The sequence below is a fragment of the Geospiza fortis genome, unplaced genomic scaffold (assembly GCF_000277835.1).
Source record: "Geospiza fortis unplaced genomic scaffold, GeoFor_1.0 scaffold16, whole genome shotgun sequence".
Taxonomy (NCBI): Eukaryota; Metazoa; Chordata; class Aves; order Passeriformes; family Thraupidae; genus Geospiza; species Geospiza fortis.
This window is the reverse complement of record NW_005054302.1, coordinates 12,855,282-12,867,938: the sequence shown is the minus strand read 5'-3', so window position 1 is coordinate 12,867,938 and position 12,657 is coordinate 12,855,282. Positions and strand designations below refer to the sequence as shown.

The 12,657-nt window shown below is 38.1% G+C and overlaps 1 protein-coding gene across 1 annotated transcript in view; it reads left to right on the top strand.

The window, feature by feature from the left end:
- Positions 1 to 12,657, top strand: part of TMEM135 (transmembrane protein 135) — a 156,576-nt gene that overhangs the window by 125,873 nt on the left and 18,046 nt on the right. The window contains exon 7 of the mRNA XM_005417825.2: positions 11,364 to 11,405. Within this exon, the coding sequence (XP_005417882.1) occupies positions 11,364 to 11,405 (42 nt within the window). The remainder of the gene's footprint in view (positions 1 to 11,363; positions 11,406 to 12,657) is intronic.

Genomic DNA, 12,657 nt, shown 5'->3' with positions numbered 1-12,657 from the left:
CACTCTTTCTTTACTTTACCATATTTAGTTTGGTGCTTCTCTTGGAATTAAGGAGACGTGTCATTGGCAATCCCTGTTTATTTATTCTTACTAAACCTTTATGAAGAGAACATAGAAGCAAGACGGAAACATAAGATCTCTCCTGAAGCACTCTGTACAAGAAAACTCACAGGAAAAGGAGAGAAGGATGGCCAGCTTAACTGGATGAGTACGGGCACAGCCCACAGTTTCATACTGAGTCCTTGGTCTACCAGTCACACTTAACATTGTTTCTTACAAAATACTGACTTTGAAAAAAGTGCCTGGCGCAGACCAGTAGAACAGTTAATTCCAGTTGGCTGCACATTTGTATCAAACACAGAAGTAGTGGCAGATGTGCTTTCTGACCTTCCTGCAGCTGTCTCACAGTTGTGTTCCACAGCCAAGCCAGTTGTGTCACTTCTCCAGATGTGGATTTTGTCCATACAGATTTATTTACCTGGCTGTGCCTCTTCTTTGGGCTGATAACTGACTAGCAAAGCTTTTCCTCATGAAGTAAGGCTCCAAAATTGACCTTTACTTTTGGATAGCAAACATAATGCAACACCTTCCATTCGCAGGCCTGCTGGGACAGCAGCCACGTGAAGGTTTGTTTGCAAAACCATTTTTATATGGCTTTATATTTTCATACTTTTATATGGCTTTATATTTTCAACAACAACAAAGTGCATTGAGCTTGCTGGCTAAATGTAAAATAAGGGCAAGATTAGTTTTATTCTAGGAGGACAAATGGTTACATTTGTGACTTGAGCATCAAAAGTGAATGAAAATTCCCATATGAAACAGGTGAGTTCAAAGTTAAAATCAGATTTTCTAGCTCTTGTTTACTGTTTTTGAGGGTTTTTTCAGCTGAAGGAACCAAGGGTTGATCATGGGCTGATCCCTTCAGGTTTTTCATTCACTGCAGTGATACTTTGTTATCAAGGACAAAGAAACCTTCAGAACAACTTTAGAGAATCTCCACTTTCCCTTCCCTCCTTAACAAGGTTATGTCATTGATTTAAAATTTGGGTATGTGAGGACGTTTATGTTAAGTGTTGGCTCTATTTTTCAGTCTTTTAATGTAGAATAAAAATACTTGAATTCATGAGAGATTGTCTTATTTTCTCCACATTCATGTCAAATATCTGACTTCTATTTTTCTTTAAAGTCTTCGGTAATGGAGAGTCCATGGCATCCTTAAGCTATCTATTCTTAGCCATTTTTTTGGATAAGAGTTTTGCAGAGTCTAATTGAATATATCTTGATACAATTTTGGTCTATTCCTTCTTCTCTCATCCACCAACATGAGCGAAACAGATTATTTACTTTACTTTGTAGCAAACTGTAGTAGCAAAGATTTATCATTTTTCTCCCCCTTGTCTCCCTTTACCCTATTCTCTTTTGTGATGCACAAGATAATTTATTTCAGCTGATAAAGCTTGATAAATAAAATAGAGCAAGACAATTCAGTGTTTTGCAAGTTGTAGCCTTTCTTTTACATCCCAAATCAGCTTTTGCTTTTTAATGGTTCACAATTCTTATCCTGTATTTGTGTAGTTGATTGTGTCTCCATACATATAATGCGCATGCAGATGATGAATAGCATCCTGGTTTTTTTTATTTCCGAGCCAATGTCTTCCACTTCATAAAATCATAGAATCACAGAATGGTTTGGGTTGAAAATAGTCTTAAAGATAATCTAGTTCAGGCCTCACTGCCATAGGCAGTGTCCCCATAGGCAGGGACACTTACCACTAAACCAGGTTGCTCAGAGCCCCATCCAACCTGACTTTGAACACTTCCAGGCTGAGGCATCAACAGCTTCTCTGGGCAACCTGTAACAGTGTCTCACCATGCGCACAGGAAATTTTTTTCCTAATATTTAATCTAAACCTGCTCTCAGTTTAAATTTACTACCTCATGTCCTAAGACTAAATGTTTTTCTAAGAAGTCCCACTCTGGTTCTCTTGTAACCCCTTTAGATATTAGAAGGTGATATAAGATCTCCCCAAAGCCTTCTCCAGGCTGAACAACCCCAACTCTCTCAGCCTGTTTTAGCAGCCCTTATAGCCCTTTTCTGCTCAGTACTGTCTGCAGATATAATACGCATGCGCTTTTTTCTCTGTCACCTGTCTCACTACTGAAATTGCTGAGTAGCAGACATCCAGAATTGGTCCTTGTGGAATACCATTTGGTCTGTCCTTCCAGTTTTTCAGCAAGCGATTGACAACTGTTCTCTCACCACTCTTGTCTAATCACTTTTGTATTCATTCTTGCTATCTTCCATTAGATTGTTTCTGTGGTTGTTATTGTAAGAAAATGTCACAAGCTTTAAGTCCAAAGCCTGAATTAAGTCAGTAGCATATGACACATATCGCTTTGCATTCCTAGTCATAAAATGAGACCCCGTGTTACAAGGATTTTTTTTTTATAAGCATGTATTCATTGTTAGTCATGTCCTCATGATTGTCTTCCAGGTGCCTACAGGGTCTGTTTATGTACAGCCTTCCTCCTTAGGAAGCCAGTTGAATTGCAGTTTTGTCTAATTCCTCCTTTCCCAGACAGTACCATAGTTAGTGTTTAGCACTGTCTTTTCTAAATATAACTAAACATCCCACAGTTATGTAGCTTTCTCACTATTGAGGTCGCTTTGGTGGCTCACAATCAGTCTGTACCTGGCCTTCTCTAGAAATGCCAGGAAAATGCAGATTAAGTGAAATAATTGTGGGAGATTCTACTGATACCAACAGCATTTAACTTCCCAGCAGATATTTTTGGTAGATTATTTTCATAAATACCATGTTCTTGCTTAAATTAGTTAACTGCGGCAAGTATTCAGTGTAAAATAATTAATTTTATTTTTCTTCGTATTTTCAAGGAAATCTTATCTTTTATCTGGATGATTATATACATTCTTGGTATGGAGTTAATTTTTTCTTAAAAAATATTTTTTCAAAAAATCAAAATTGGAAGCAATTACAGGTATTCAGAAGCCACATTTATGTGATTATTAGAAGAAGAAAGAACAAGCATTGTCCATTACAGAAGTGACACATCCTCCCTCTGACTGTGACCTGTAGATTTGAGCTTTGTGTCAGCTCACTCGTGACCAGTCTCTCGAGTTGGTTTTTTGGGTTTTTTTTGGTGATGCAACTTTCTATTCCAAATACTACACCTGGATGTGCAGCACTAAAAATACGATCTAATTGACCAGCACTGTAGTAATTTAAAATAAAACTGTTATGTTAGAGTAAAATGTGGTCTCTTGCTGAAGTGTAAGCTAGCAAGGGAGTTACTTAGGAGTGGGTTTCTGTGGTTGCCCTGGAATTTGGTTTTCAAAATAGAGTTTTCTTGAGGCTGTGCACAAACACTTTATTCACTATGTGGTTCTTCCAGAACAGATTTTACATTTTAATTTCATTTCAAGACTTCCAATGGTACTTACAAGCATCAGAGGCAAATACCACAGCATTCATCTTGGAGATGCGGGTGTAAACTGTGGGTCAGCGGGTAAATCTGCAAGGGGCAGTCATCATCACAAAGAAATAAAAGTTGAATTTCAACAAACTTTGCAACATAGTCATTTACTTTGTGTGTAACAACCAGCTGATGTTGTCTTAATGCTTATGGCTAAATACTTGTAATAATCTCGATGATTTTGGCAGCATTCTGCATTATATGGAATTAAAAATATTTCTGAATAATAGAGTGAAGATCTCAATTCAAGTTAATGTACTGAAAATAACTGATCTTCACTCTTTATTCCAGCTTAGCAATGGCCTGAGCACATTCAGAATGACTGCTAATTTCTTTAAAATATTTTTATAGCTTTTCATTTCATTATAAATTTATCATGTTATGTTATTAAATGTCAGAGATAGGATTAATAAATGTAAAAATATGAATGGATTTTCTTCTTTTAATCACATTTTCCCCAAACTGAAACAAAGCAAACAGCCAAACCTTTCCCTCAAATCCAATTATGAGATCATTTGGGAAAATCAGGTGTTGTATCCATTTCTCTTGAATGCGTGAATTAATCAATCAGTGAGAGAGGTTTAGCTTGCTGAAATTTTGAATCATTTGCAAAGAGCATTAAGTATGTTTACAAAAAACAGTTCCAGCAAATTTAGCCTCTTATTTTTTCTTTTCTCTCTTTTTCTTTTTTTCCATTTGCAAAGAGCCATAAGAAAAAGCCAGAGGAAAATTTGGCAGTAGATAAATTTAGCACAAGTATCCTTCTAAGATAGAATCACTGCAGGTGCCACTATTATTTAATAATGAGCAAAAAACGTTGTGGGTTTAAGGATTATTTGTTTTGTAATCCTGTAACAGCGTGTCCCTTTAGTGACTGACTCATTGTTCTAACAACAATGAGATGGCATCAGTGCAGCCCTGGCTGCAGAGGTGGACGTGGCTTTGAACACGCGTTGAGGTACATTTCTCTGTGTCCTCGTGCCTCTAGAGACAATTTGACTTCCCATCTTCATGTCTCCAGGGTTTTTTCCATTTCCTATTTTTGTTCTGTGCCTGATTTGGAGAGAGTGTTTGGGTTTTGCTTTAACAGAAGGTGGCTGTATTTTGTTAAAAACACTTGTAAGAAAAAGGTCAAAATTGAATAGTGGAAAAATTGCATCACTTCACAAAATTCAACTAATCAGTTGAACTAAGCAGATAAATCCTCACCTTCCTCAGCTTTTTTAATTGCTTAGAGAGCTATATTCAGCTCTGAAGTCCTCAGCACAGGAAAGACATGTACCTGTTGGAGCAGGTTCAGAGGAGGCCACAAAGATGATCAGAGGGCTGGGACACCTTTCCTGTGACAAGCTGAGTTGGGGTTGTTCAGCCTGGAGAAGAGAGGGCTCCTGGGAGACCTTTGAGTACCTTCCAGTATCTAAAGGGGATTTATAAGAAAGGTGGGGGCAGACTTTTTAATTGAACCTGTAGTGACAGGGCAAGATGGTTTTAAACTAAAAGGGTAGATTTAGACTGGATATAAGAAAGAAATGTTTTATTATAAAGGTGTGAGACACTGGCAGAAGTTTCCTAGGGGGGTGGTAGATGTCCCATTGCTGAGAACATTCAAAGCCAGCCTGAATGGGGCTCTGAGGAACCTGATCCAGTGGAGGGTGTCCTTACCCTTGGCAGGGGTGTTGGACTAGAGGATCTTTAAAGGTACCTTCACCCCATACAGTTCTGTGGTTCTGTGTTGACTTCTTCTCTTAGCTGTGTGGGGCAGGGGCTTTGATGAAGGATTTTGAGATGGAAACGTGGCCATCTGAATGATTTAGTTGTTGCTCCTGAGCTCACAGTGCAGCATTGTTGGTACAAAAAGATATGGAACATCTACATCCAGCTAAAATAACAAAAATTTTTTGTCATTTGCAAGGTCCTTTAAGAGAAATTTGACCTACTGAAATTGCAGTTACTTGCACATTTCAGAAAGTGCTAACCTCGGAAGAAATGAGAGTGTTGTAAGTAGTAGGATAATTAGCATCACTAGAAATCTGATTTCAATTTGACAATAACACAGAAAACTTGATTAACAATCAAATGTGAAGTTGATTGATAGCAGCTTTGATTTACAACTCTGAATCCAGTATCATAATATAAACAGCTTTCTTTTTAATTGCAGTGTCACATTCTTCACAGAATTGCAATATTTTTGTTTTAAAATGTAATTCCCTGGATTTACATGAGAGTCTAATGGAACCATAGGTCACTGTTGACTACATGATTTGTCATTTCCATGCACCTTTTCTTTACAATTATTGGAAATTATGCATTGAACTTGGATCAAGAAAAAATAATGTACGTCCTCCATGGTGCTTATCTCATCCTTCTCCTTGAATGTTGTCCCTATTTACTGTTTCTTTGTTAATTTACTTTTTTATAAAATATGATTTTATATTCACTGCATGAATTTTTGGAAAACCATAGCCTTTTCAAAAGATCATTTTATACTTCAGGCACAACTAAAAGAAATGCCATGGATACATTTTTTAGTGTTTTAGTTAAACATGCAGAAGTTAGCTATCTGATTTGGAAGCACAAGTTATGAGACTTCTGACTGAATTTTGATCCTGGTTACATTTGCACATTTAAAAGTTTGAAGTATAATTTTTATAAACTACAACCCCTCTGATTTTAGTTGTTTTTCATGGGATTTCTGACATGTTTTCCAAAAGCTGCTTGTTTTCCACGGGGTAGGAGATTAGATTTGTGGCTTATAATTGCGCCTTATATTTTTTTTCACAGTTCTGGCTTGAATAGGTAAGACTTATGTGTAAAAATAGAAAGAAAATATATGTTTAATCTATAAAAGTGGAAATTCACAGACGAATCTGGGTATGAATAATTTTTTTCTCATAAATTTATGTCTGGATTTCCTCAGTGCAATTTTTCTTAAGAAAGAGAAATGAGCTTTCAAAAATAACATTTAAAGGACAATTGGGGGAAAATGTGGAAGAGCAGCTCAACATGTAGGAAGAAAGGGCAAAAGAGACGATAGAAAAGGAAGAAGAGAAATAGATACAGAAGGCATCTCAGAAAAATGGCACCTGTTGCTGTTGACTTTTAACACTGGGGAGAGGATGAGGAATGAAACATTTAAGATCTTGGAGTCCGGCTGAAAAACAGGACGGAGATATAGTAACCTCTCTAAGCAACTTAAAACAGAAAATGGATTATCCTCTAGAGATCAGCATCAATACCATAGATAGCCTTTAATTCCTAAAAGCAAGTGATTTAATAGCAAGAGGTGTAGCTGGCATGTTCAGACACAGTCACATTTCATCAGTATGATCTTCCCTTCTCCATAAAGAAGACACCTTAACGTGGAAACATGGTCCCCCCGACCAGTCTTCACAGGCAGAGGTACTGCAGTAAAATGCTAACACATGTCCTGTGCTTGAAGTGCTTCCTTCCCACGTGGCCATAATGAGAGCTCTGCATGTAGGAGTTTCTAATTTACTCTTACCCTGAAGGATACCATAAGCACTGTGGGGATGTTGTTAAACATGGCATGTTGTTACTACTGTGAGCTGCTTTCTGCTTACCAGTTCCACGGGTGAAAAGTGACGTTTCCTCAGAAGGTTTCTTGTGCAGTGTATATTTATTGGTCATAGAGGAAATCTTGAGAAGAGCTATGACAAGACATGCTAATAAAAAACCCCAAAACAGACATACTAATAAAAACCCCCAAAATATAATTGCTGGCATCCAGGCTTGCAGTTCAGTGTGGGAAATTTTTCCCGCAGGATGGAGGGAGAGTACAGTTAACTCATGTAGAGCACCTCTTTACATATACAAACATTATTACAGTTAGTTCATGTCTTGTTGGAAGTATAGTTTGTATCAAGCCTTGGCTCTATTCCACTTTTGCTGTTTTCTTTATGAAAAAATAAATGTGTGTGGCCGTAAGTTAAATTTGTCTTATAAATATGCACGATTAAAATCAACCCTATTTGCTCATGTGCCAGAATAGTCCCAGCAGGGGAATTTTGAGAATCCAGATTTATTGCTTTGGCTCCTTGATTCTTCTGCTCCTTTGGCTCCAACCAAGCACAAGCTCTGGCCAAACAAAAGCTGGAATGGAGTGGAGCATTTCTGCTGTGTGATCAGGTACATGGTGCCAGCAGGGACAGCTGGCAAAGTCACTGCCACTCTTGGCTTTGTACCAGGGATGGTCCCCATCTGATGGGAGAATGTAGCCAAATTATGCACCATTTAAATTACTGCTTGCTGGGCAGGAAACAGTGTTACCCTCCTGCAGAATGGGATTTGGTCCCTGGGACATTCAGGGTGATGGGAAACATAGAGCAGCAGAATGTTTTGGTTTGGAAGGAACCTTGATGATTGTCATGGGCCAGGACACCTTCCACTAGATGAGGTTGTTCGAAGACCTGTCCAAGCTGCCCTTGAACGCTGCCAGGGATGGGGAATCCACAGTTTTTCTGGGCAACCTGTGCCTCATCACCCTCAGAATGAAGAGTTTCTTCCTAATATCTAATCTAAACCTGCCCCCTCAGTTTAAAGCCTGTCCTCCTTGTCCTCTCTACATGCCCTTGCAGAAGGGTACATGAGCTACACCGAGTCCCTCTGATGCCATACAACTCTGCAAGTTGAATAGTACCCTAAAAAAACCCCTTACAATTCACTATTTAGATATTTCCTCTCTCAGGGGTGTCTGCAGGGCTGGGCACATGTAATGTATTGTGCTAGGCTCATTTGAAGCTTGAGTAGTTCGTGGGGGTCAGCAGCAGAGTGCAGGCTTTTTCACCCCTTGAGCAATGAAGCATTGAGTAAAAGTTATTATAACCAATTAGTGGTGGCATTATTATTACCAATTAGTGGCTGCATGAAGCAAATCATTACTCTTAGTTCAGTTATTAGCAGCCAGGTGTTTGTGAAACGTGCCATGTGCAGCCAGTATTGTACCCCAGCAGTCACTGTGGAGGCCAGTCACTGAATTTGTGATGTCTCTGCAAGGGGGTTGTCACAATCTCCCCCCAACACTCCCCCCACAAAAAAAATGTGTGCTTGAAGTCAGTGTGTAGGGCTTTTTTGGTTGCTGCCAGTGTTGTGCACCTAGTGAGTGAATAAAACCGGTCATTTCAATCTCTAGACCAGCATTCCGAAAACTTAAATATAGTGAATTCATTATCCATGATGTAAAACAAGAAATTAGAATTACAGCTTTGTTGTTGGTTGCCTCTTCATTCGTAAGAGCAAAATGGCCATGCCAGAGAAGGGCAGTTACAGTACAAATTACTCTTGACTGCAAGTATTGTTTCTCTAGGACTCCTGTTTATAAAACTCTTAATAAACAATTTTCCCACACACCCATTAGTTTTGCAGAATGGTTAGTTTAGACTGCAAGCAACACTGATTATATTTTATTTAAAAGCTTAATTGCACTTTTTACTTTTTTAAAATTAAATAGGAAGTTAAGGAAGAAAAAATTCTAATTGTGTCTTTAGTGTCACTTCCTTACTGAACTACATATTTAACTTTGATGTATTTTTCAGGGAAATTCATAGCTGCAGCTCCAAATACACAGAACAACTAAAAATATAAGAAAAGTAAGCATAGCTAATAAATTCCAATACACCAAATACTTTCTGAATAGAATTGACTTTTTTGTGTAATTAGAATAGGCATTAGAAATATTTTTTGTTTCTTGGAGGAAAAAATTAGGGGACTGGAATGCTGTTTTCTCTTTCGGTGATTCAGATGTCTTCTGATTTTCAATATTAATGAAGAAAGGATTTGTCATTTTCTTTGAGGTCAGTTTAAAGGAAATGAGTTCTAGGATAGCATCCATGAGAGTGCTTCAAGCACAGCTGGGCAGGGACATCTGGTGGTGCAGTAAAGGAATCATTGAACACTTGCAACTGGAAGTGCAGTTACATTGGAATAATTAAGGAGAAAACATAATTATGACCATACTGTGATTACTTTTCTGTTCTGATATTATTCTAGAAACACTTATGTGCATGTTTAGATTGCAGTCTGTGTATGGTTTTAATTTACTGGAAAAGTAGAAACTAAAGCCTTATTCATGAGCTGGCAGCTTGCAGGCATAATGTGTTGGACACCCTTCACTCAAAGGGCATTTAACTTACAGTCAGCTGCAGGTTTAAAATCAAACTTAGGAAACTGGACTGTGGTACTGTGGATGAAGTGGGGTATATGTTAAACCTCTGCATTTGGACTCTGGACTTCTGCCAGCTATTCACTGTGATCTCTCGGCTAATCTGATTTTTTCAGTCCATAATTTAGTTTTCAACCCATCTTTGAGTCCATCGTTCTGTAAAAGTGCTGTGATAGTGTTTCAGCTTCTGCATTGTATGTATGTTTAAAGAACCACAATTAAAGTTACTACATGTTTTTGGTTTCAAAGTTCTATGTTAGTTAAAGATACAATGAGCAATTTTATTTTTACGTATTTACCTTGAACCCCTATACATCATAAATATGTGACCAATATTTTAACTGCAGTCATTTTAAAAGACAAACTCTTTGCAATGATTTTTTTTGGTGCTGTGTGTAACTGTGCACATGCTGACAAAACCAAGTCCTTGGAAACATATGTATTGAAGGTCATAACCTTGGAAGGAATTTCCCAGGAGTGTTTAGTGCTGTGATGTCTTACCAGCTCTGCACCAGGCACTCCCCTGCCGGGACAAAGCAAGACTTTCTTAATTTGTGAACATCTTTGATTTGAGGTTTTTCCTGCTGTTTGCATGTATCCAGCCTTTGGTAGTACATGTTTACCCATGCATGGAACCTTTTGGGAGATGGTGTCACCTGCTCTTGAACGGTGTGTGGGCGCTTCCACGGACAATGTGGTCTCTGCAGGTGGACGGCAAAAGGTTGCCATCAGCTGCTTCTGTTTATAAAGCTTTTGTGACTGCTGTCCTGCCTTCCCTTAGAGAAGGTATGCTCTTGAAATGGTGGTGTTGATAAGTTACTAGTTTGTGCTTTGTGGACTATGTCAGGAATGCATTTCTACCATCATGTATTCTCCATACAATTCTACAAAAAGAAAAGGAGAGAAAACACAAATATCTCCTTTCTCCTATGCTATCAACATGTTTTTTCAGGAGGAATCAGTAGCAGCTGCAAGCGTCAGCTCCTTTCATTGTATCCTGGACAGAAAAAAAAGTCAATAACCCAAATTTTCCACAGCCAAATATGGGCTCCTTGCTGTGGTCATTCTTCAAAAAAGGAACCCTATAGTTGGTAAGAACAGATATATATTATATATATACATACTATCAAGCTCAGAATCAGAGCAACCACTGACTGTATAATTAAAAAACTGGGACTTTCAGATTAAGAGTCTTCTTAAAGTAAGAAGCTGCAGAGATCAGCACTTTGCGAAGTACAACGGTTTATCTCAGAGAAACTATTCCCTGCAGCTTTTCACAAGAAGGGTGGGTGTTTTGTTGAGATCCAACCCTCCTTTCTCTCCTTGCAGTAAAACTTCTGTTTTGTTAAACTCATCATGACTACTTTTCCATAAAGCAACAGTTCTTTGTCATCTTGCATTGTTGCCCTAGTGGTTCTGTTACCATCCTTTAAAAATTTCTTCACTCTTGGTTTGGATAAAAAAGAGAAGCACTGGCATTTGATGCTGTGTCCTTTGTTTCAGAGATGTCCCAAGGCTGTGGTGACAACTGGGAATCAAGGATAACCACAGAGTTGTTGCAAATGTGCTGTTTTTTGTTAATGAAAAGCTGGTGTTCCTCCACAGCCCTTCTATGCCATATGTAATCTGTAATACTTTATACTCCCAGCAGCCCATTATAGAGAAATCTTTTGGTTTTGTCTTTCAGGTGCAAAGATGGCTTGAAAGGATTTACATACTCTGCACTAAAGTAAGTAAAGTTTCTGTCACTATGTAAGACAAGATTTTGAGGAATCATGCACAGTGGCAGCTGCACTGTAAGAAAAGATTATTCCTAAGAAAAATCATGCTGCTCTAAAATTTGTCCAACTTTTGGGTATACAACATATTTTGAAGAAGGCATAATCATTGAATCATTTGGGTTAGAAAAGACTTCTAAGATCATCCAATCCAACCTTTAACCCAACACTGCCAGGTTCACCACTAAACTATGTCTCCAAATGCTACATCTGCATGTCTTTTAAATACTTCCAGGGACAGTGGCTCCACCACTTCCTTGGCAGCCTGTTCCAATGCTGGACAATCGTTTCAGTGAAGAAATTTTTCTAATATCCAGTGTAAACCTCCTCTGGTGTAGCTTGAGGCAGTTTCATCTCTGTGTGCTAGCAAGAGAGAAGTCCCTTCATATTTGGGACTGTTATTAAAGGGAACTCAGACATATGATTGCATGTTTTGGAAGGAGCACTTATCTTCTGTTTTTCTAAAACTGGGATTCATGATAACACCTATTTTCCTGGAAGCAAATGGCTGCTGTGTTTTTACCTGGATCTTATTTGCTGCATTACATAATGACAAAATTTTTATATCTTCTTTACCCTTGGTTAGACTACCAAGACTACCGAGGTACAGTGTAACTTGGATTGTAGTGCATGGTTTTAGGAAACATTTTGCCATTGTATCCTCCCTTGCCATTGATACACAGTAATTCTACATCTAAGATGAGCCAATATATTGACAATATCAACTTCTGGGTGAAGAAAGAAGGCTGAAGATGAGGCCAAGCAAAACAAAGTTGGTGCTTTCAGTGGGAGCAAAAACATTTTGGAGATTCTGCAAAATTGATATTTTATAAAAATATTGTCGTAATTATCAACCTGTATGTAACCCCATTTTGCTGGAGAGAACTGAAATATTTCAAGTGCTTTTTTATATTCCTACTTAGTGCTCTTCCTTTGTCTGAGAGGTGGACTTCCCTATTAATGTTTTTGGTTTTAATTTTAAAAAATTCCCAGCATCAATTGTATCCTCTAGCTGAAGTATATATTTAAATATATGTCAATGGATTGATCTTCTCTAAAGAAGTATGAGGTTTGGCAGCTGTATAAGATGGGTTTTTACAGACCTGGGAGTAACTTCAATCTGGTCTAAGACTTAGAGGCTTATACAGGACTACATGTATTTCTTTGAGTTTTGTAATTGCTTTGTTCTGTTTTGCTTTTTTC